Below are 24,988 nucleotides of genomic sequence, written 5' to 3'. Positions count from 1 at the left end.
TGGCTGAGGAGTTGCGGTGACTTTCAGAGCCCTCTGCTGACAGCTCTCTGTCTTCTTGTCATTTGCAGAAAGCTAGCCTGGAAGGGCAGCTCAGCAGCCAGCTGCAGCCCAGATGTGGAGGCCTGGCTGGCCATGGAGGAGGTGGGTGGGTGGGGACATCCTCCCATTTCCTCCCCTGAAGACAAACGGTTCAGGGGCCACTGGAGGCCCTGCAGGCTGTGGCTGGCTTGGGAGCCTTCCCGGAGCCTCCGTGAGGCGGGTCCTGTGCTCATCTTGAAAACAGTTCCTATACTGAGGTGGTTACTTGGAGGATGAGATCAGAGGGCAGGGGCTCAGCAAGCTGCCTGCCCTTCTCTTCACAGCACGACTCTCTTTAAGCTTGCTTAGGCTCTGGGTCCTAAGGGCCCTCCTCCTGGTCTGGGCAAAAGCAGGCAGGCTAAAGGGGGCCATCTTGGCCAGCGTTTTTTTTGGCTGGTTTTTTGTGGAGGCCCAGCAGTTTGAACTCTCTCCTCTGGCCACGGAATGAGCAGACACATACACACACACACAGAGAAAACATACACACAACGCACACTTATGCACCCGCACACACACGTATACACACATATACACACACCCGTGCACGTGTGTGTACACACAGGCATGTCCATCCACACCTCCCAGGAGAGACCGTGAGCTCCCTTAAGCCCGTCAGGGGAGGAGGGAAGGAAGCTGGGTGTCGTATATCATTTCTCTCCAAACAGGCAGTGTCCTCGGCTGAAAGCGGGCTTGGGGGTGTTCGGCAGCCTTGAACTGGTCTCGGGAAGGAGCCCCTCTGGCCCATATTTCACAGACACCCCAGACAGAGCCCGCTGTCAGGAGCGCTGTCTGATTTCCTCCCCTGCCTGCCGGCTCAGATCCCCCCACAAAGAGGGCCATTGTGTCCTCCTCCACACCCCTGGCATCTGCTGCACAGAGATCCGACGGGGGGCACGCTCAGAGGGGAGCTGGGGGACGAAGGCGCCGCATCCTGAGCTGCAGCCCACAGAAGGGCCACAGATTCTTGAGCAGAAAGAACCTCGTCCTGGCCGAAGGGTCCCCCAGCCTCGCAGGCCTCAGCGTCCGCAGCACTCCCACCCTCCCCCCAGTGTCCCCAGGCCCCCCAAGGCTCTGGAGTAGCTTCTCCTCAGGCCTTTCAGGGACGAGATGGGTAAGGAAATCTTTGAAGAGGTGGTGACTGAGGATGAAGAGGCATTTTAAGGGGACAGGAGCCCTCCCACCCTCTCCCACAAGGAAAGCCCTTAGCCCTTGGTCTCCTTTCTGGAGGGGAGAAGGCCAGGCAGGCTGCTGGGAAGAGGCAGTTGTGTCTGGTTTTTCCTGCTCTAGAGTTTCCATGGGTTGGACATTCTGGGGAGGGAAAGTGGGGTCCTGGGGGGCAGTGCCAAGGAAGACAGAATGAAGGGAGAGTGGGCTGGCGAGAGAGGACTTATGGGGCCGAGAGCCATCGCAAGACTTCCCAGGAGAACACCGTTCTGCAGGGGCCTGGGCATCCACTTTCTAACTCCCTCCAGAGACACTTCTGAAGAGGCTGCTCCACCCCAGGTGCCAGGTCACTGGGTCAAGATCTGAGAGATGCCTCCCGTGGAGGGTATGTGTTGGGGGGGGGTATAGGGGTAAGGAAGCTTTAATAACTGAATCGCTATCATAGGGGGTTCTCTTGGGGGCTGTGGTGTGAGGCCATAGTGTGGCAGTGGGCAGGGGTTCTGTTCTGGACTAACGTATCAGAAGCAGATCTAGACCCAGCATCCTGAAAGCCCTTGACCTTGATCACTCTCCCCTACTGCCCCACAGCAGTGCTTCTTATCTGAACAGCTTGGTGCTTTGAAAACATTCTGCCCAGGGTCTCTGCGTATCGTTTATACTCAAAGCAGAGCAAGGTATAAGATTGCTTTTTTTTTTCACACCTGGAAATTGGCCCAGAGAGGGTAAGTGGCTTGCTTAAAGTCACACAGCAAATGAGTAGGACAGCAGATCCTAAAACCCAGGCCTCCTTCTTGCTCTGTGCTTTTGTTGTTGCTGCATTGCAGCCTCCCTGTAGAAGGAGAAGAAAACTGTCTAGAACATGGTGTGTGTGTGTGTGTGTGTGTGTGTGTGTTGGGGAGGGGAGGTGGAGCTGGGGGAAGGAAGGTTATAAGGAGTAAGGGATTTCTCCTCCTGCAATGCAGAGCATATTAGAAGAAAACAACCCGAAGAGAGCCTGGTCCCACCAGACAGGTGGCCGGCCAGCTCAGACACAGCCCTGCAGCTCCCTAGTCAGGTGTGCTGGGTGCCTTAGAAAGGATTTGTGTTCCTGGAAAACTGGTTTTAAATCATTTTAAAAAACACAAATAAAACCATCCTTTACAGGTGCTGGGAAAGGCTGCAGCCATTTTTTCTTTGGTACCATCAAGAATTCTTTGGAGATTTAAAATTGCCCTACTGGATTTTCTCAAAGCATGGTAAATCTGCTGGATTGGAGAGAAAACCAAGCATCGGGCTCTGGCCAAGATGAGCGCAGGCTGGATAGTAGACGCCCTTCACAGGGGCTCTCAGACCTGGCTAAGCCTGTGCCCTTCCCAGTAATGTTGGAGTTCAGCCCAGCCGTGGGCCCTAGCCCTGGGGACAGGCTGGAGTCCTGAGCCAGCAGCTGCAATTAGGAAATTAATAAAGAAAGAGAAGCTCTCGCAGCCAGACCCATGGTGAGAGACGAGTTAGGTCATGTCTCTTTCTGTTCAGTTGCATATTAGTACCGACCCTGATGTCACCTTCAAGCTATTAAGCATCACCCTCAGAGGCTTGAATGAGCATCTCACAAAGCTTTTATCAGGTATACCTCTGAGTCTTGCTGTTGTCAGTGGTCGACCCTGGACACTAATTTTTTGTCCACTGCAGGTCAAAGGAAGCGGTTTTTTTAGACCTCAGGGCTCAGGGCTGTGAGTTGGGGAGTGACAGAGAATCTTGGTTTGGTCCTGTGGCTAGAATCAGAGACAGTTTCCCTGAGCCACAGAAACAGGGTGGGTGTCCAATACCCTCCTTTTTGGCAAGGGCATGGCCTGCCAAACTTGGTGGGCAGTAAAGGCCTGGACTGCATCAAGCCAGCCAGTTTAACCAGCATCTTGGCCAGAGATTCCCCTATCTGGTCTGTGTGGCCAGCAATGGGCAATTGTGAGCTGAGAAGCCAATTGACGCCACTAATTTAACAATTTCCCCATCCATCCATCCGTCTGGCCATCCATCTCTCTCTCCATCCATCATCCATCCATCTATCCATCTGTCCATCCATCCATCCATCTATCCATCCATCTGTACATACGTACATACATCTATCCATCTGTCCATCCATCCATCCCTGCATCCATCCGCCCATTTGTCCACCCATGCAATAACTATCTATTGAACATTTATTATATTCCAGGCATCATGCTAGTAGCTGGGAATAAAATGGTCAGAGAACCATAATTCATTTTCTTCTCTCCAGCTTGGAACACAGACCACAAATGAATAAGCAAACAACAAATAAAAGAACTATAAATTGTGGTAACAGCCATAAAAGAACACACATAAGGTGAGAAGACAAAGATCAAAGGATAGTAGTGGCCAGGGTTGATGGCGGCATCAGAGAAGGGCATGGATATGAGATACTTTTTGAAGGTTTATTCATGGTTTGTAGCAAATGGGACTGAAAAGTCACAACCAGTGAGAGAAGGAACGTGGTGAGAGCCTAATGCTATGGTGGCTAAGAGAGGACACCACTTGCAGTTGCTATGTTGGTAGTTGTATGGGATTACCTGGCACAGGCCCTTCTACTTGGCTGAAGAATATATAGCTCTCAGTGGAAAACATTTCTACTCAATGGAAGGAAAGAAAGCCATCCACCATGGGTTTTCCTGGTTACTGGAGCTGTGGCACTTTGGGGGTCCAGACAGGAAAGAGTGGATTCCTGCCTGACACTGGTTCTCCTCTTTGAATAGAAGAGCTGTTAGAAATGCATCCATCACAGGGTTTGGCCCAGGCAGGGGGGTAGACTTCTGAAGCCCTGAGTCCTTCCAGGCCCTTTCATTTGGAAATGGATTATCTGCGTACTTCGTCTTACTTTCTTCTCTCTCTCTCTCTCCAAAGGGCAGCCGCATACTCGCTTGTCCTCGATGCTCTCTGAAGGATGGAGAAACCCATTACTGAAAAGTTACTGTCGGAGAATTCTTGGCTGTTTGGATTCCTACCAAGCCACCATCTCTGGTCACAGTCACTGGTTCCCACCAGGGAGTCGCCAGCGGGTGGGCTTGCTTCCCTCGTACAGCTTTGCACCCGAGAAAAAGCAGATTTTTACCAACTTGAGGAGCAGTTGGTCCCAGCTACCGTTCACCTAGCACTGTTCAACCAAACGCCAACACTGAAGAGTGGGAAGAGTCAGGGAGTCTTCAAAAGAAACCAGGAAACTCGATTGATGTGTGCGTGCACCTTTAATTTCATTATCAGGCTCTCCTCCATGGATTTATTAACTATTATTGGAGAAATTAAAATTCTCATACGGAAAGAGATTTTCTTCTATTGACTTTAGAAAGTGGATAATGTCGCTGCCTGATGTCAGGCATCGGCCTCCTGTTGAAAATTGGGCCATACGGACCCATTAAAACTTCCTCTGTGTGCCTTTCAAGTTGTCCCTTTAAGTGCCAGTAAAATGCCTAAGTCCTTGGGGGGCGGGTCCAGGTCTGGGAGATCTTTCCAAACAGAAGGGAATGAGCAAGGGAATGTAGGTAAGAAATCACATGGTATGTGTATATGGAAGGCCCAGTGGCTTGGTGTTGCTGGGTTTTGTGGCAGGGGGTGGTGTAACGAGGTTGTAGAGTTAGGCAGGGGCCAGAGCATGGGGAACCTGGAGGCATATAAAGGGTTTCGAACTTTATTTTGTAGGTGATAGGAAGCCATTGATAGGTTTTAAATCAGGGGTGACAAGGTTGAATTTGTGTGTGTGTGATTGTGTTAGGGGATGGACTTTGAGAGCTATTAGAGGTTCTAATTCAACTGTGAGATGTTGACAGCCGGAGCAAAGGCAATGGTGGTTGGAAGACAAAGCATGCATGGGTGTGAGAGATACCTACGAGTTAAGTGAAATGAACAGGACCAGGTAACTGATTGGTTCTCAAAGCAGCAAGGTAGTATCAAGGATGTGTCCCAGGTTTCTAGTATGAGTGAATGAGGTTTCTAGCATGAGTGAATGGGTAGGTTGTGGTGTCGCCAACTAAAATAGATGATTCAGAATGCAGGCGGAGGAGCTAGCCTAAGCTGGGGAATGGAGGTTTCCCCTTCAGATATTTTGAGTTTGACGTGCCTGTAGCCATTTAGGTGGCAAAGGGCAGTAGGCAGCAGAGTAGGAAACTTTAAGCTCCCACATCAGGGGTAGGGGAACGTTGGTCTGGTGCCAGAATGCCGGGATGCAAATGTCAGTGTCATCACTGGAGTGGTCAGTTTCCACGAAGTGGTACAGCAGTGACAAATGACTCCCAAATCCCAGTGGCTTAAAACAGCGAACTTTTATATTCTCACTGACATAGGTGAAAATCGGGAGCTAGCTTTGGCTTTGCTCCACATCTTTCTCATTCTGGAACCCAGGGTAATGGTGGAACCCCCATCTCAGCCCAGCCTTGTGCAGAAGGAAAAGCAATGGCAGAGCCATGAGATGACTCCAAAACTTCTGCATAGACAGGGCACTCGGTGCTTTTGCTCACATTCTATTGGCCGAAGCACGTCACGTGGACAAGCCTGAAGTCAATCAGGTGGGGACATACACTCCTTCCACCGGAGGTGCAGCATATGTCAATGGTCAGGGAGCAGTATTCATCTAGTGGAGAGAAAAGAAAATAATTGGGCCCAACCATAAGACCTATGACAACCACTAATGGGCTATAGAACCTTGGAGATTTACTCAACTTCTCTCTGTTTTGCTTACCTTATCTGTAAGATAGGAATAGCAGAACTGCCTCTTAGGATTGTGAAGAGAATTAACTTAGTCCGTCCATGTGAAGCACTTAGAACAGTGCCCAACACAGAGTAAACCCTTTATAAATGTAGGTGGATGGAAGGAAGAGGGAAGGTGGGGATATTATTTAATGGGTACTGCGGTTCAGTTTGGGAAGATGAAAAAGTTCTGGAGACGGATAGTGGCAATGGTTGCACAACAATGTGAAAGTACTTAGTGCCACAGAACTGTACACCTAAAAATGGTTAAAATTTTATATTGGGTATATTTTACCACAATAAAAAAATGTAGGTAGATGGGATTGTCTGGGGAGGGCAAGAAAAGGAGAAAAGGGTGGTGGGCAGAAAGTGGAAAACTTGGGAACCAGCAGTGTGGGCAAAAGCATTGCGAAAGGGAGATTAAGTCTGCTTGGGAGACAGAGAAGGAACATTCTAGACACACAAGAAAACCAAGAGAGGTTGATGTCCTCCGAAGCCACAGGAATTGAGTTAGGAGGGAGTGTTGGAGTGCCTGAGGATGTCTGCTCTGCTTGGCTTTGAACCTGAACCTTCCCTTTGGAACCTTGATTTTGGTGGGTCTGCTTTCCTCTGCCAGCTCCTGATGATGTCATTTCTGGTCACCGCCCACACCAGGCCCAGACTGCCTCAATGCCAAATCCTGGCCAGGTCTCTTCTCCGAGTTCCCTCCCTCCCTCCCCTCCTCTCTAGCCAGTCCTCTTTTGCCCATTGCTGACATCTTGGTGAGACAAATCTCTTTTAATTAAAAAGACACAGAATTGAGGACATTTTTTCTTGTGTCATTTTTTTATTACTGTTGGTGTATGTTGTTGTACCCTGAAAAACAAAAATCTTCAAACTTTGAATTTAAAAATTAGGGTTGGTTAGTTTATGGTCAAGATTCCTTTATTAACAGAAGAGTTCACCTTTTGTTTACAGAACATTGTCTATTTGATAAACCATGGGTTAGAGAAACTGAAAGCTAAAATTTTTCAATGGGAAATGCAGATTATACAGTTGCAGGGAAGACAAGATTTTTATTTTTCTTTTATATCAATTACATTTGCACCGCCACTTTTGGAGGAACCAAGGGATACCTTGGTCCAGAGGATTTCTTCCATTTCTTCGTTGCTTTTAGACCTTGTCTGGCCCATCATCACATGAGCATCAGAGGACTGCGCACAGAGCTGCGGTTCTTAGCTCTGCCAGGAAAAAGCTCTGCCAGGAGCCTGGCTTTTTCTTATTGATTTTATTTCTCGAAGAGTTTTCTTACTAAGTGAATTGACCTTACACAGTTAACTTGATGTAATCTAAAGAAAACAGATGAAGTATGCTTTAGAAAAAATTACACATGCTCTAACCAGCCATTTGGCAATCATTTTCCACAGCATCTGTCCTTTCGGGGATGGGGAGGTGGGTTTTTTTTTTACACGTGAATGATTACATCTACATACAAGAGCTCCAAACTCTTGCTGACCTCCCTCTGCAACACCAGCTGGTTTTGGGGGACAGAGCACTGAGGCAGGCAGGGGGGTCTCTCTCAAGGTGTCAGTCACCCCAGGTTGTTTGGCCAACAGTCCCAGGGCATCTGGGCAGTCCACACACATAAACGTGGAAGCTCTTCCAGTCATAATAGCATTTGTGGAACACATTGGAGGGCCACAGATGCATCCCATGGAGAAAGGGGGACTTTTTTGGGTCCTTATTTGCGGTCAGAGTTCTTTGAAAGCACAGGACATTGCAGCTGGAGAAACTTTCATGCCAGGGTTCCACATTTCTAGGTCCTCACCCAGCAGCCTTTACCTCAATCGCTTCATGATCGCTTCATGAAGCGATCGCTTCATTCTTAGAATATAGGGGACCCTTTCCAGCCCTCACCTCAATAATGTGAGCATCTGGATAGGATTTTCAATCCAGAAATTATAGATTTAAAAGGAATAGTTGTTCCGGTGTTCTGGGGGTCCTGCTCAACAGTCCTGGGTTGATTTTGCTCACATTCTATTGGCCGAAGTTGATCCCTGAATTGATTTTGAAGAAGCAGGTGCTGTCCTGGGTCCATTCTCATAACCCAGTCAAGCCAGCGTGAAAGGCCTGTGTGGGGACCACAGAGACCTACACCAGGCTGTTCTCCTGACTGTCTGCTTCTAGCTAGTGCTCATGAACTTGCCCATTTCACCAGCAAATTTGGATCCAGGGATGGCTTCTGATTTGTAGCAGCTAAGTTTCTGTCCTCAAACTTCCTCACACTGATTTTCCCTGGGGTTTTGGGACCTTTGAGGTCCCCCAGAGCCTCAGATATAGAGCCCAGAAAGGAAGGGTGGTCTAGGGTGTGTGGGTCTCCTTTCCTTTCTTTGGGGGCACCTGTGTTCATGAGTGGCAGCTGAGACCCCGAGAAACAGTGTCCCTGGAGCTATTCCCCGGATTCACTAGGGTCCGTTCTGGCTGCTGTATGACTGACTCCATGAGAAATGTGAGAAGCAAAGGCCCTGGGGAAGGGACCTCTAAGACACAGCAATGCTGGACAGAGCTTTCTGGGAAACTTCAAGGCTCCCAGGAACCCTGGGCAGCTTCCTATCCAAGAGTCACTGCGAGGTGTGGAGAGGCTTCCCTGGGTGGGTGGGAGAAGGTGAAGGTAGGATTGGGGTGGGGGGAGTTGGTACGGGGCTCAGTCCTCAGTCTTTTTTTTCTCCCTGGAGAATTTCACTCTGAACTTGGAGAGGCGGCAGAGTCCCCATCCTCGGGGTCCTGCCCATGGGGGGAGATGGGCTGACCTCCCTTCACGCGCTTCCACTTCATCCTTCGGTTCTGGAACCACACTTTGACCTGATGAAGGAAGCAGAGGAGCCTGGTCACTTCACGGCAGGTGTGACCACCTCCTCATATTGATGCTCAAGCTACCTGGGGTGCAGCTCCAGGGACCCCCAGCTCGAAATTCGGCTTCCCCCTCTGCACGCCTCCAAAGGCTCCAGGAATTGAAAGGGAAGACCCACCAATCTGCCCAGAGGCTTGTCTTATGTCTCCAGATAAAGAAAGCCTGACAGAAGAACCAGTTCTAAAAGTTACACTGGCCCCACCCCCTTTCACAAGCCCCTCCCCTCCTGTGCCAACACCCTCTCCCTCTAGCTTCTATTACCCAAGGATCTGGGAACACAGGATCACCAGCCTCACCCTTAGGCACATTTATAAAGCACTTTTCAGCTTAGATAGCTCTGGTCTGGACATTTTCTCATCTGAGCTTCAGCATTTACCTGCAGGTAAACCTGCAGGGTGGGGTTATGACACTGCTGTACAGATGGAGACCAAGAGAGGTCAGGAGAAGACATGTCCTAGAGGTCCCAGGGCTACGAAGGGGTAGAGGCAGGATCTGAATCTAAGTCCTCTGATTCTAAATCCAGCACTTTGGCAGATGCTTTCTCAACTGAAAGCTGCAATCAATAATAATAATAATAATAATAATATTTTATTCCACGTCAGAGCACGGGTATGGGTGGAATGCTCTGAGAGAAAGCCCAAAACAAAGGGCTAGGAAGTTTTTCTCAGAGTGTGTCTAGGAACCAGCTGCAAACCCAAATCACCTGGAGAACTTACTAGAAATGCAGATCCCTGGTCCCACTCATTATTACTGGAAAATCACTCTGTGGAGCTCCGGAAGCTGCATTTTAAACAGGGCCTGGATGATTCCACCGCACACTCAAGTTTGGGGATAACCAGATCAGAGGTTTCAACCCTGGTTGCATGTGAGAATCACCTCGGGGACCTTTGATGAATTCTGATGCCTGGACTTCACCTCAGACCAATGAAAACAATCTCTAGGGGTGGAGCCCAGACACTGGTGTTATTAGAATTTCCGCAGGTGATTGTCAGGTACAGCCAGAGTTGAGGACCACTGGACTGGGGCAGAGGGAGACGACGAAGAAGGTTCTGGGAGAAGCGGGGGAAGAGAGGGGTATGACAGAGCACAGGAAAGGAGGGATGGCCAGAAGAGGAGGGGCACCTGCCGCTCGGAGAGGTCCAGGTTTACTGCGATCTCGTATCTCCGGAGCCGGGTCAGATAGTTGTGATGAGCAAACTCGGCCTCGAGCTCCCGCAGCTGCTCCTTGGTGAAGGCTGTCCGCTCCTTGCGGGCCTTGCTGCTGCCCTCCGGCTTCCCTCGGTTCTCCTGGTTGTCTGAGGAGAGAGGGCCCCAAACAGGAAGACGTGAGCCGCAGGGGCCTTGGTTCCCTTTCTTTTGTCCTCAAGCAGCGGGGCAGCCTTCCCTTGTCGCTCTTATTTTGAAAAGATGCTGAGAAAGAACCCACGGTGTCCCTTTATCATTCATTCTAGCGTCTTTACTCCCAGAGAACTGGAAAGATTTTTGGATATCAACCTCAGGCGCACCTCCCCCACCCCAACTGTTTTTAATTCCCAAAGCACAAGAAGCTGCCCTTGGCTGTTTAATGATCTCTACCCCACCCCACTCCCTACCTACCCCCAGCTTGACATTAGCAGTGGCTATAAGTTTGTGGGGCAGGATGTTCTAAAACTGAGGTTCTCTGTCCTCAGTGACAGAAACATCACCTAGGAACTTGTTAGAGATGCAGATCCTTGGGCCTCACCACACACCTGCTGAATCAGAAACTCCAGGAGTGGGGCCCAGAGATCTGTTTTTTTTTTTCCAGCGATCTGTTTTAACAAGCCTTGCAGATGATTCTGACACATGGTCAAGGTTACACACCTCTGCTCTAAGACCTGGCTACTCAGCGGGTGCCTGGTGGCAGCAGTAGTGTGGCCAGGGAGCTGTCAGACTTGCAGGATCTCCACCTCACTCCATCCTCAGACCTACTGAATCAGAGTCCGCATTTCAGCAAGATCCCCAGGGGAGGTGTGTGCACATGTAAATTGAGAAGTGCTGCCTTAAGTTTCTCCCCCTCTCCCCCAACCCTTTGACACCAGGAGGGGCCAGGTCTGGAAAGTTCATTTAAGAAGGAGGCTCTGAGTTCAACAGGGCAGGGGCTCAACCACAGCTGGTAACAGGGGTACAGGAATCAAGCACCTTACATGCATCAGACACTTAATCCTCACAGTAATTCAGCCTGGCGAGTTCTAGGATGAGGCCCATTTTATAGACCAGAAAACTAAGCACAGAGAAGTGAAGCAAGTTATCCAAGTTCATCCAGTTCATCTGGCCAGTGAGTGGTGGGGACAGAAATCCAACTCAGGCAGTTTGACTCACACAGTGTTCCAATGAAATATATGTAGGAAGGCTTTACAAACTGTAAAGTCCTGTGCACCCAGAAAGGACTGTATCGTGATCTGAACAGGGGAAGGGGCGGTGGTGGGTGGAGAAGCGCACAGGAAGGAGACCGACACACCTACACAATGAACTACCAAAGCGTGCCACGTGGCCGGGGAAGGGCTCCAGGAAGCACGTTTTACGCAGGGCTCTAAAAGTTAGAAGTCTTTCACTTCATTGCCCTTGTTGTACAGACAGGGAACCCGGCCAAGCAGCCAGATTGCCGAGCGGGATGGGGATGTGGAGCCCCCTCGTGCACCCCACGTTCCCGATGGGAACGTCAGCCCGCCGGTTCTTTCTAGCGCTTTCCACGCAGTCCCCCTTGTATTTCTGTCTGCGCGTCCTCCGCCCCCGCGCCACGCCTCCGGGAGCCGGATAGAAGGGGGAGCCGCCCGCCCCCTCCCCGCGTCCCCCGGGAAGCAGAGGAGGCGGAGGAGGGGCCGCCGCCGGGGGTCCCCGCAGCCCCGATGCTCGGCTGCCCGTGCCGGATTCGGGTGGGCCGCCTGCCGGGCGCGCCCGGGGGCGGGAAGGAAGGGGGCGAGTTCTCCTGCCGGGCTGTCTGCCCAGACCCCTCCGGAAGCGGAGCCGGGGCTGGAGGGGAAGGACGCGCCGCCTGGCTAGGGTCCCCCAGGAGTTTTCAGCCTTGGCTGGCGCAAGCCCGGGAGGGAGGGGCGGTCACGGTCACGCCACGGAGGGACGCCCATTCCGGAGCACATCCTCGCCCGCGCGCCCAGAGCGAGGCTGGGAAACCTGGATTGTTTCCCATCCGCTCCTGTCCTGGGGCTCAGTATTTCCCAGCCCTTCCCTTTCGCAGCATCGGGGGTGTCAAACCCAGAGGGCTTGCCGCGAGGTTTGAATCCTGGATCTTCTTGCTGGAGCCTCTGAGGAAGTCGCTTAACCCCTCTAGGCTTCTCATCTAGAAATCTACCTCCCAGAGGTTTTGGGAAGCTTGGACAAGCTGCTGTGTGTGGAAAATGCTTTTAAAACTCTAAAGCTCTGGACAAATATAAAGTATTCTTCCGATTCTTCAATTCCTTGAGATGCCATCTGAGGCGCTGGGGTAATAGCAGCTACCGTTTCTTAAAGACTTCCACGTGCTACGTACGATGCAGTCACTGCTTTAATCCTCCCCATACAACACACGTAGGAGTAGGTAGTATTATTATCCCTTTAGCTTTATCATGTGGATTTGTGTGATAATTTGATTAATAGTGCTCTCTCCCCAGGGATGTAACTGCTTTTTCTCACTTGCTACTGTACCTGGCACTTAGGAGGTCCTTGGTAAATGTTTGCTAAATCCTTCTCAGTAGATAGAGGCAGAAGCAGCCTCAGAGAGGCCCAGGAACTTGCCCAGTGTGCCAGGCAGCTTTGTGGCGGCAGAACCGAGATTCAAATCCAGATCCACCTGACTAGAGCCTTGGCCATCAACTCTGGCGTCAGGTTCTCCATCTTGCGTCGGCTGGCTGGCGGCTGGACCTGGACCATCGCAGCTCTGCTCATCTCCACCTCCAGGGCTCCTGGGGGCCCTGGGTTGATGCCCACACCCACCCTCCCCTTCTCCCAGGCCTGCTTAGGTGTGCACAGGTACCCTATGGAAACCCCACAAATACCACCCCCCCACCCCCCCGCCACACACACACACAGAGTCCTGCACATAATCCTTCCTAGAGAGAAGAGTGGAGATAAAGGGAGGAGCCCTTTGGAGCTGGTCTTGGACTGGTTATGGGGGCAGCTGACCATCTCCTCTCTCACCTCTTAGTACCCTGATTTAGGCACTGGGGCCTCAGGATGGGAAAGAAGAAATAGGACAAAGGAGCCTGGGCTGGGAACTGAGTGTCTGAGCCCCTGTGTGAACCTCGGGGCAACACCCGCTAAAGGGGGTGGCATCTGGCACTGGGAGAACGCTTGTCCCTCATCAGCTTCCCAGAGGGGTAAGAACTTTCATCACTGTTAGAAATGACAAAGGGGCCAGAAGTATGGCAAGTTAGCTATGAAAACGAAAGTGGAAGTTATGGTTCTCTTTGTTCTGCAATAGTATAAAAAACTGTAACATTTTCATCCAGATAGGAAAAGACAAAGAAAAATGATAAGTACTTTTATACCGTTTCTGGCCAGGGAGTGTCCATTCTGCTGGCTCACATGCACAGTTCCTATGCATACTACCCCCAAGATGGTTTGATCCCTTTGTTGGGAAGCCTCCCTCCCCTCTCTGGCCTCAGTTTCCCCACGGGTAGAAGTATGGGATTGGGCTGGGCCTTCTTTCCCTGGGCGAGCTGTTGTCAGAGTTCTTTTCCAATACGCCACCCTGGCACTCTCTTCTCTCCCTACTCCCTCTTCTGTTGAGAAACCCCGGCCTGGAATCTGAGGTCCCTTCCAGTTTCAAAGATTCTTGTCTTGGCCCCAGGTTACACCCTTCAGTCAGAAGGAAGGAACTGTGTGTTGTGTATTCTGTCCCAAGGCCCTCCGCAGCCTTCCCAAGGTCCTCAGCCCAGCGATCAGGGCTATGCTGGGGAATTTCTCTCTCCCTCTGACATGCGCAGCTCCCCAAGCCTGGAGCTGTGTGGAAGGGCGTTGTGTTTGCAGAGATTTCTGAGGACCTGTTGGAGAGCCTGAGCCTTAGCTGGCTCCAAGAAAGGGCTCTCTGACCTTGGGCAAGTCCCTTAAGTTCTCTGAGCTTCAGTTTCCTCATTTGTAAAACAGAATAGCCTCACTCACTGTGATCAGAAGGTTTCTGAGAAGGTAAAACGAGACGGGTAACGTGTGTTAACACTTAGCACAGTGCCTGGCACACAGCTGAGGCTCTTTTTGGAGAACCATCAGAAGAGGTTCTACTGGAGATGATGTTGGAGAGATGACACAGGCGGAGATAAAACACAGTGCATCTCAAGGTACCACGTCTCCAGAGCTGTGTGAAAGGGATGCCTTTTCAATGTCTGGCCTTTTAACTGTTTTCCCTTCTCCACTACTTTTGCACATCTGTACTTGAATCTGTGTCTCTATTGCTTCCAGGCACAGTAACTAGAACTGATCAGTGTGACGATCCACGTCAGCCCTCCTGGTCCTGATTCTTCCTCAGGGCCAGCGGGTGCCTCTTCCAGGACTGCAGAGGGAGGAGGCCAGTGCTCAGCTGGCTGCCTCTGTGGTTAAGGAGGAGCCCCCCGGCCCCGCCCCACCCTCTGCACACCCTCAGAGGGAGCAGGGCCATGATGGAATGGTCCAGAGCGCCCAGAGAAGTGCAAACAGGATGTGTGTGTGATTGCGGTTTCCACCATGAGCTTTTACACCATCCGAGGTAAATTATTTCATAAATAGCTGTCACGTTTGGCAGACCTTCTTAAAGTTAGCAGACAGCTTTATTGGAACTATGGGGAGGTTCAGAGAGACCTTGGGGAACATGCCTTTTTGGAGTCCTGTATTCCTACTCCCCAACTCTCACAGCCATTTAACATAAATTTCTATCCAGGACCAGATAGACAGCCACAAGCCCCATATTCAAGTAGCACTTTGCAGTTGACAAGTGACAGTGGATTTCTTTCCCCCAGAGATAAACTGCTTTTGGGCTTTCCTCTGTACTACAGAATCATAGAATAGTAGACCTGGAAGGGGACTTAGAGATGATCTGATGTGGCCTTTACCTCTTACAGGTGAGCCTAGAGAAGGTAAGAAACTTGCCTAAAGACACACAGCATGTTAGCAGCAGAATTGGGCTGAGAACCCAGATTTCCTTGATAGGAAGCTATTTCCTGACTGTTAGGCTGCTTCCTACTGGATCCTCTTAATTATCCTGTGAGGTAGGTGAGGTACACATTAGCCCATGGAACAGACGAGGAAATTAAGACCCAGAGACTAAATGGCTTGCCAGAAGTCCCCTGGGACCAGTTCAGGCTATGTCACTGCACCGCAGCGGTGATGAGTATGGAGCTGTGCTCGCTCCAGGGATGGCGTCTGGGTCTGGGTCCAGGTCTGCCTCCCTGGGACTCCCCTTGGCAAATCCTCTGAAAATGGGGTCTACAGCTTCCTGGGCTACAGACCAGACCTTTAATGTGCTCATTAGTTTTGATACTTTCAACTTCAGAGGGAGGAGTCAAAGCCCTGAAAATAGACAAGACCTGGACGGAGCCAGTCCCAAGACCAGATGGGCATTTGCATCCAGACCTCCCTGGCTTCCTGGGACTGGCTTGACTTTCTCTCTGGGCCCTGACCCACCTCAATGTCTGGGTCCTTTCTCTCTCCCATGGGGGCCTGAAGAGACCTGGTGAGGCTCCCAGCCTCTTTGAGGAGCCCAGCAGTGGGACTGGGGGATTCAGGGATGGGAATACCTGGGGCTAGAGTCGTCTTTGCTGAGAGTTCCAGGTGGCGGGGGGTGGGCGAGGGTGGGCAGTGAGGAGGGAGAGTGGAATGGACTTGGTGAGGAGATGGGGTGTGGGGACCATGGAAGAGGGGAGCAGAGAAGTGGAGGGGGCACGGGGGCGGTGGAAATGAGAGGCTGGAGCAGCAGGCAAGTTTCTGAGACTGTTGGGGCAGGCGTGAGCCGCGCTGGGCTTTGTTTGTGTTTATCAGTTCCAGATGTCACCCTCAGCTGTCACCCAGGGCCCATTGCTCACACCGCTCCTCCACCGCTGAGTTCAAGGAAAACATGACATAGAAGAGGCTAGAATGGGGGTGGGGACTGCGAGAGGAATCCTGGCCAGAGGCCAGGGCACCCTGATTCTGTGAGTGGAGTGGGCACTGGGGAAGCTGGCCCCAGGGGTCTGCAGGGGCCTCGAGTCCTGCCCCTCAGAGAGGGGTGAGTGTGGATCTGAGATCACTCAGCCTAACACTCGGCGTCACGTTTGTGACCCAGGTGACACTCACTGAGGTTGTCCATTTATTTTGTTATTACCTCCTTTCCTTCCTCCTCTGTCAAACAGGCTGCTTCTTTAGAGATTCATTCGTAAAACAGTCTCCACTCTTTTTCTTCTCTCTTGATGGGAGTCAGAGAAGAATGCGGGGATCTGCCTGTGGCCAGAAGCAGCGCTCTGTCTGAATGGACAAACTCTAGCGGCCAATGGACCCGGGACTGGAGCATTTGTCCCACTGCTAGAACCTTGTCCCTGTACCCTCTGTTTATGGGCTGAACTGTGTCCCCTCCACCAATTAATATGTTGAAATTCTAACCCCCAGTACTTCTGAATGTGACTGTATTTTGAGATAGGGTCTTTCAAGAGGGGATTAAATTAAAATGAGGCAGTTAGGGTGAGCCCTAATCCAGTCTGACTAGTGTCTTCATAAGAAGAGATTAGGACACACAGAGAGCCACAGGGATGTGCACGCACAGAGGAAAGGCCATGTGAAGACACGACAAAAAGGCGGCTGTCTGCCAGCCAAAGAGAGAAGCCTCGGCAGAAACCAAACCTGCCAGCATCTTGACCTTTGACTTCCAGCTTCCAGAACTGTGGGAAAATAAATGTCTGTTGTTTAAGCTACCCAGTTTTTGGTATTTGTTATGGCAGCCCAAGCAAACTAAGATGCCTCAAACTCCCCGTAGCCGTGCTTATCACTGAGGAGAGAGGAGCAAGGCCTCCTCTGGGGGGTGCTTGGCAAGGCTGATGCAAGGCCATCGGGACGGCTCTGCAAATCAGACAAAGGTGCCATTTCCTCTAGACTGGAGAGCACAGTCACTTGTCCATGTGGCAGCTGGGCCCTCTCGTTGCCCAGCCGTGAGCCCCCCTAACTGCCTGGCCGTGGTGGGTCCCCTTTGCTGCTCAGGCACAGCAGCTCCAGCCATGGGAGTACTTGGGATGCAACCCCAGTACCCTGTAGCGGATTCCTGCAAGTCCAGCCTGCATGCGGATATTTACATATCTTTCTGACCCAGCACTCACCCTGACCCTGGGCTGGTTTTATGACTGAAGTCTGGCTCTCTGCACACTTTTTTGTGAGTGAGACTGTAAAAATCCTGATGCATTTTACAGAAGCACATCACGCATGGTGAAAACCCTCATGCCAGGCGGTGGAACCACTCTCAGAGAGAAAGTGAGAAAATGAATGAGTGAATGCCAGGCTGCACTACAGGCTATTGGCCAGACATTGAATGAACTTCTCCTGTGTACAAATGTTTCAGTAGGTGCTAGGGAGACTGCGCAGGTGAATCAGATAGCATTCCAGCCCTCTAGACACTTCAGTTTTAAGGAAAAAGGCAGCCATATGCATCTAGAACTCTGGATACAGGCCAACTGTGGTTTGATTCTAAGATGGAGATGGCAGCAAGGTACGCTCCATGTGTGAGGGGAGAGAGGTCATGAAAGGATTCTTGGACACTCAACAAACTAAGAGTAGAAGGAAATTATCTCAATATAATAAAGGCCATATATGAAAAGCCCATAGCTAACATCATACTCAGTGGTGAAAAACTGAAATAGTTTACTCTAATATCAGAAACTAGGGAAAGGATGCCCACTGTCACCATTTCTATTCAATATAATACTGGAAGTCCTAGCCAGAGCACTCAGGCAAGAAAAAGAAATAAAAGGCATCTAAATCAGAAAGGAAGAAGTAAAGTAATCTCTGTTTATAGATGAAATAATCTTATATGTGGAAAACCCTAAAGATTCCACAAAAGCCTCTTAGAACTAATAAATAAATTCAGCAAGGTTGCAGTTTACAGAATCAGCATGAACAAATCATCTGTGTTTCTATATATGAACAATGAACAATCCAAAAGGGAAATTAAGAAAACAATTCCATTTATAATAGCATCAAAAAGGATAAGATATGTAGGAATAAACTGAACTAAGGAGGCAAAAGACTTGTACAATGAAAATTACAAAACATTGCTGAAAGAAATTAAAGGCACAGATAAATGGAAAGACATCCTGTGTTCATGGATTGAAAGACTTAATATTGTTAAAATGTCCATACTACCCAAAGTGATCTTCAGATTCAATGCAATCCCTATCAAAATCCCAATGGCATTTTTTTGCAAGAATAGAAAAAAAAATCATCCAAAAATTCACATGGGATCTCAAAGAACCCTGAATAGCCAAAACAATCTTGAGAAAGAAAAACAAAGCTGGAGGCCTCAGGCTTCCTGATTTCAAAACATATTACAAAGATACAGTAATCAAATCATTATGGTACTGGCACAAAAACAGACACTTAGATCAATGGAACAGAATAGAGAGCCCAGAAGTAAGCCCTCACGTAGATGGTCAAATGATCTTCAACAAAGGTGCCAAGGCTACACAGTGGGGAAGGCACAGTCTTCAACAAATGGTGCTGGGAAAACTGGATCTCCACAGGCAAAAGAATAAAGTTGGATCCTTACCTTACACCATACGTAAAAATTAACTCAAAATGCATTAAAGACCTAAAAATGTAAGACCTAAAACTAGAAAACTCCTAGAAGAAAACATGGAGGGAAAGCTTCATGACATTGGATTTGGTGATGATTTCTTGGATATGACACCAAAAGCATAGTCAACAAGAGCAAAAATAGACAAAACTACGTCAAACTTAAAAATTTCTGTGTAGCAAAGGAAACAATCAACAGAATAAAAAGGCAACCTAAGGAATGGGAGAAAATATTTGTGGCCATATGTCTGATAAGGGATTAATATCCAGAATATATAAAGAACTCCTACAAGTCAACAACAAAAATCAAACAGTCCAATTTAAACCTGGACAGAGGACTTGAATAGACATTTCTCCAAAGAAGATATACAAATGGCCAATAAGTATATGAAAAGATGCTCAACATCACCAGTCATTAGGGAAATACAAATCAAAACCACAATGAAGTTATCACCTCATACCTACTAGCATGACTACTATCAAAAAAACCCCTAGGAAATAACAAGTGTTAGCAAGGATGTGGAGAAAGGAGAAATTGGAACTCTGTGCACTGTTGGTGGGATTGTGAAATAGTACAGCTGCTATGGAAAACAGTATAGAGGTTCCTCAAAAAATTAAGAATGGAATTACCACCTGATCCAGCAGTCCTACTTCTGGTTATATATCCAAAAGAATTCAAAGCAGGATCTCAAAGAGATATTTGCACACCCATATTCATTGCAGAATTATTCATAATAGCCAAGAGGTGGAAGCAACCCAAGTGTCCACTGACAGATGAATGGATGAAGAAAATGTGCACACACATACAATAGAATATTATTCAGCCTTAAAAAATAAAGAAATCCTATCATATGCTACAACATGGATGAGCCTTGAGGACATTGTGCTAAGTGAGCTAAACCAGTCACAAAAAGACAGATACTGCTTGATTCCACTTACAGGAGGTATCTAAAGTAATCAAATTTTTAGAAACCGGAAGGTAGAATGCTGGTTGCCAGGGCCCGTGGGGAGAGGGTAAAGGGGACTTGTTTTTCAACGGATATAGAGTTTTCCTTTTATAAGATGAAAAAGTTCTAGAGATCTGTTGCACAACAATATGCATATAGTTAATGCTTCCGAACTGCACACTCAAAAATGGTTATGATGGTAAATCTTACATTATGTGTTCTTGACCACAATTTTTTAAAAAGCAGATTTCCAATGCAAGATGTTCAAAGGTAAGGAATCTCAGGGGAGCTCCTTTATGAAGTTATAAGCTGTATTTATAAAGTCAGCACAGGTTCTAGCGATACTATAGTTTGAAACTTCTAAACTGTAACTTTCACTGAAATGATGCTAGGTACAAGTGAAATCATAAAGGAAAGAAGGATGGAAGGAAGGAAGGAAGGAAGGAAAGAAAGGGAGGGTCCTTGGAGTAGGTGGCTTTCAAGCTGGATGTTAAAATAAGTAGGCAGAAGAGCCCGGGAAGAGAAGGGTGTTTGAGGCAAGGCGAAGAACTGAGCAAATGCGGGGGGCGGGGGCATGGGGAGAAAAAGTGGGGTGCCTTTGCAAGACAAGTAAACTGGTATGGTTTCGTGGCAAGGTGAGTGGAGATGGAGGTGGGAGGGGTGGCCTGTAGGGGGAAATAAGCAGGGAAAGAGACCAATCTGTGGAGGATTTTTCAACCTCAGGGGAAATTGAGAGTGCTCGTGAGCTGGGCAGGGGGAGGTGGACATCAGATCTTGCAGGGGAGAAATCGGGGAAGGAGGAGCCCTGGGAGGCACGCGTGTTGGAGCTGCAGGAGGATGGGGCAAAGCGAGTCTGATGAAGGCAGAGTGAGTATGTCAGAGTGTTGGTGGCGAGCGGCGCTGATCTGGGGCACCGCGACTCTCCCAGGCGGGCGATCAGATTCACCTGTAGCCGGGCTGATCACACGCGACCTTCCCTTGAACCCCGTCAGGAAATCACCGCGAAATCCTTCATTCCCGTAAATTAAAGACGACCACGGTAGCAACGACAGATTGGGGGCAAACAAGAATGGCCTTGCAGCTGTCCTTGCCAGCAGGGGTCTTTAACACCCCCTGGACCCAGGGCGGGAGTTGTTGGGATGAGTTAATATCACAGCTGTCTCCTAAATCAGTTTTGTGCTGTGAACCAAGAGAAAGTCTCAGGGTGGGAGCCGAGGACCCCTGCTTTCCTGACCATTTCCTTGAGCAAATCAGCTCCACTTCCAGTAATGGGGAGTGATGGGGGAGCAGCGGGGGCTGGCAGAGGAAGAAGAGGAGAGAGCAGAGAATGTTCCTTTTGAAACAAACTTTCAGTAACTTTCTGTTACCGGACCCCCCTGGCCAGGCCAGCCAGTATGGGACACATTTACCAGGCATGACTCACCTCCCTACCCCAGCCTCTCTGGCAGATCTCTGAGCTCCAGGCTCCTAATTAATGGCAACTGGATTTCAGGACCAACAATGATTGCGAGAAATTCCCACATCTTATACCCCAGACTCAGGAATTTCTGAGACAGCGTATTTGAAATATTCAATTCCACTGTCCCCTATAACATAGGGCTATTTATCAGATTCTATGTGCTGAAGACTGGTTCTGGAAATATGGGCCTAATACCATTCATAGCTGCTATTTATCGAACTCATGTGCCAGGCACAGTGTTAATCTCACAGATCACAGAATTTAACCTTCACAGTGACTCCATATGGAGAGTGATATTGTTATAGTCTCATTTTACAGCTGGGGAAACAGAGGCTCCAAGAATTTAAGACCTTTCCCAAAGTCAAGCAGCCAAAAGTGGCAGTGCCGACCCTGCAACCTGACTGCCTGATTGTGAAGCATGATGGAGAACACACTTCTGAGCAATGCTGGTTAACCTTCCAGAGATGGCTTAGCAGGGGCCAGGGTGGGGTGCGTGAGACACGATGAGTGCAAAATGCAAGCGGTGCCAAAAACCTCAGTAATCAAGAGAAAGAATATTTTAACGCAAAGTTTTAAAAAATCAAAATTAATACAAAAATCCACAATGAGCAGGATGTCAAAATTTAAAATAGAGAATCCAACCAGTGGCTCAGGATTGGTAGGGTGGGGAGGGGGTCCTCGTGGGTTTGTCTCTTGTGAACTGAACTCCAGACTCCTGGAGTTGGTTGTGTGCCTTGCCCATCGCTTTCCCTTTTCTTTAGGCTCTTACAAAACTGATCTTTCCTGCCTCCTTCCCCTTCAGTTAAATTCTGAAGGAAGATGCAAGCAGCCGTGCAATAAAGCTTTCCATGCTGACCAGAGAGGGTCTGGAACCCCAGAGAATGAATGAGAGTCAGCTCGCTGTGCCCTGTTTTGTGAGACTGCTGCTTCTGCTGCTGCTTCTGAGGGGACCTCGAGGGAGAGCCCAGGCTCCCTCCTGGCTGGGAACCTCCCCCCTCCAGAGGCTGACCCTATGAAGAGGGTGCTCTGGCATGGCCAGCTGCTTGGCAAGTGAGCAGCGCCATCCATGGGCCACTCGCCAAAAGGAAAGATGGTGCATTTGGGTCTTGCTGAAACATGGAATGAGCTTGCCTAAGCCCAGCCCTTGGCTTTGCCCATGCCTTCCCAACGCTCTTGGCTCACAGTTCCCTGGAAAGTGGCTGGATGCAGCCAAGGTGGATGTGGGCAGAGATGGAGGAGCTACAGTGGCAGGCGCCAAGGAGGGGAGAGCTCTTCAACTAGGCGCAGAGCCAAGTGGCTGACAGCTCATTGGAGAGGAGAAGCAGAAAGTGCCCCATTCTCTGCAGATCTCCATCCAGGCTTAGGAATAGTTCCGGGTTTAACTGGCTGGGGATTTAAAGGGCCCTTCTATTTAGCAGCCAGGAAGGCTGTGGTTTTTATCATCTACTGTGAGCACAATGAGGGGCTTCTTCAAGCGTGGAGACCAGATATTTCACAATGAGGATTCTGCTTGAAATCTACTGAAGGGTGTGGGATTCGGGGTCTGAAGTCTGGGGTTTGAGCTTTCTTCTAGGGTGACCAACTGTCCCGGGGACACTGGACTTTCAATGCTAAAACCAGAAAAGTGCTGGGTACATTGAGATGAGTGGGTCACTCTGTTTTGACTCCATGCTAGCAGAGATCCCCTCAGACTTTTCAGTCTCTCCTCTTCCATGTGTAAAGAATCAAGTCACTGATAAGACCTGCTGTACCAAACTCGAAAACTTGTGGGACTCAAAAGAGTTATCGTATGTTTCCTGCAGCACCTCAAACCCCCTAGATCATAGCACATCCACTGCCAGACAGGTATCTGCTGGCTTCTCCTCCCTCTCAGTCTGAACTGTTTGGGGGTGAGACCACCTTATTCATCCCTGAAGTCCCAGGACCTCTGCCAATGCTTGGCAAAAAAAAAGATGATCGGGAAATCTGTGCTACTTTGAAAGTGCTTCGTAAAGCAAAGCAGAGAGTGTTCTCGTTGGTTAGTTGGTCCTCTCATTTGCTGCCTGCCCCTTGTTAGCCCCATGAAAGGTCTTCTGTAGGTTCAGACAGACAAATGTGTCCCAAGGGCGGCCGTCAGGAGGACGTAGTGGGGCAGTGGGGGCAGGAGGCAAGGGCACTGTCTTGTTCCGGGTAAGGTGGGGACAGGGAACCAGACAAAAGGTGAATAGGCAGTGAGAGAGGCTGTTGGGGGGGTGGTCCCACAGGGAAATGAGGAAACAACAGGTACCCCCAACCAGGAGGAGATGGACTTTAGCTGGGGTCTGAACAAGCAGGTCAGCTCCATCATCTGGCCTCTGCTGCTCCAGCGCCGAGCAGGGCTTTACCTGCATTCTGAGGTCCAGTGCTTGCCCTTTGCTGCCTGCCTCCCTGACTTTCTCCAAGACTGGCGATCCCTCAGGAGGGCTCCTCAGAGGAATGGCCTTTTGGAGGGTCACCCAGACCTTAGCATGCTGAGCTGCCCCTTGGCCTGGGCACAGCCCAGCTGCGGAGGGCGATACCTCATGGGCGGTCTGCCCCAAATCTTAGTGCCTGCCTCTTGCGTCCCTGTGCTACGTCTGCTTCTCTCCCTCTAGACTCCTGGAGACACGGAGTCCTGGTTCTACTTGACTGCCCGGTGTCCCAGCCTTGGTCCTAGCCCTCTGAGCCTTGGTCTCAGCTGACTCCCCTGGGGAGCAAGCCCTGGGGCTCTGGGACCATTTGGAGCTGGCTGGGGCACGGTGGGGAGAAGTGTGACCCAGAGGCAGCCTGGTTCAGGAAAGCCCCTCTCCAGCCCTTGCCAGCCTGTACCCAGAGGCTCCGTCCCACATGTCCTGCAAATCTTTGTGGATCCTGTTTCATTCTCTTGCCGGCACATCCTTCCTGGGACCCAGGAGAGCTGAGGACACAGACATAGCCCCCGTCACCAGAGACTCCTAGAACTCTGAGTAGAAGCAACCCCAAAGGTAACTGTTCTAAGTCTCCTGCCTTTGGGTAGATTAGATCTTATTGTTTCGCATTCATGGTCAGGATGCCTAGGCTCAGAGAGGGCAAGCAACCTCCTCAAGGTCACACAGCAAAGGAATGGTCACCTGTTCCTCAGCCACTTACCTGAACTCTCCTTTTTCCGCCTGGTTGACTTCTTCTCCGTCCCATTGGCAGTGCTCCCAAGGACCTCGTAGTCCTCGCCTGGGCCTCCCGTGGTGTCCACCAGGCCTGGGCTGCTGGCCCCCATCTCCTTGGAGCCCCCTGCTGGGCCCGGGTTGAGCCTATGCCGGGCCTCCGAGACAGGGAAGTGCCAATCGGGGGGTTGTGGGAAGGCGGGGTGCTGCTCAGTGAAGCCGCGCTCCTCCCGGGGTAGGCTGTGTGGGGTGGCCGCCAAGCAGGAGGCCGAGAAGTCAGGGTACGCTGCTGTTGCTGTCGCTGGGAAGTCTGGTTTCTGGTGGAAGGAGAACGGGGTTGGCGGGTAGTGGGGGAGGCCTGAGGCCCCACTGCCTTCTGAGTGAGGGTTTCGAAGGCATCCCCAGACCGGGGCCGGGGGATGGGGGCCCCTCATGCAGCTGCTGGCCACTGGATCCATCTGCTGTCTGATGCACGCCTCAGTCCTTTCAAAGGCTGGAGTCTTACACTTTTTATATTCAAAGTGTTGAAAATGCAAAAAAAAAAATTTTTTTTTACCAGGAGGGAAAAAGGTTCAACAGAAAATTCACCCCAGGAACCAAAACAAAAACCAAAGCTAAAGTTGTTCCTTACAGTTACGCACACATGTGTCTGGCCACACATACGTGTGCCCGCACCTATGTTGGACTTCGTTCCTGGCTTCCTGGTCCCCCCCTCTGACACACCAACCTGCCTAGCGGGGTCCCCTGTACGTGTATTTGTCGCCGATGACACTAAACATTTTCACTGTCCCAGCCCAGACGCACCAGCTGATGAGTGCTTGTCTTGGAGCCCGCAGCAAATGCCTGCAAA

At 50.1% G+C, this 24,988-nt stretch overlaps 1 protein-coding gene across 1 annotated transcript; it reads right to left on the bottom strand.

The window, feature by feature from the left end:
• Positions 1–6,875: 6,875 nt before the first annotated feature.
• Positions 6,876–24,609, bottom strand: MEOX1 (mesenchyme homeobox 1). The gene is made up of 3 exons (XM_007180241.2): positions 24,128–24,609; positions 9,986–10,158; positions 6,876–8,814 (listed from the first exon to the last, which is right to left on the bottom strand). Exons 1-3 carry the CDS (start codon positions 24,594–24,596, stop codon positions 8,692–8,694), a joined length of 765 nt encoding a protein of 254 aa, XP_007180303.1. The 5' UTR covers positions 24,597–24,609; the 3' UTR covers positions 6,876–8,691.
• Between the last annotated feature and the right edge of the window lie 379 nt (positions 24,610–24,988).

Source organism: Balaenoptera acutorostrata, chromosome 20, assembly GCF_949987535.1.
Source record: "Balaenoptera acutorostrata chromosome 20, mBalAcu1.1, whole genome shotgun sequence".
In the NCBI taxonomy this organism is placed as follows: domain Eukaryota; kingdom Metazoa; phylum Chordata; class Mammalia; order Artiodactyla; family Balaenopteridae; genus Balaenoptera; species Balaenoptera acutorostrata.
Note: the sequence above shows the minus strand (reverse complement) of the source record. Positions and strands in the feature narration are given on the sequence as shown.

Bases quoted from the DNA above. Each gene is read 5' to 3' on its own strand.
- MEOX1 (XM_007180241.2), bottom strand. From the start codon at position 24,596: ATGGATCCAGTGGCCAGCAGCTGCATGAGGGGCCCCCATCCCCCGGCC. The intron at 10,159-24,127 runs GTAAGTGGCTGA...CTCTCTCCTCAG, and splicing joins GCGGAAAAAGGAGAGTTCAG to ACAACCAGGAGAACCGAGGG. The intron at 8,815-9,985 runs GTGCCCCTCCTC...TTCCTTCATCAG, and splicing joins TGGACCTCTCCGAGCGGCAG to GTCAAAGTGTGGTTCCAGAA.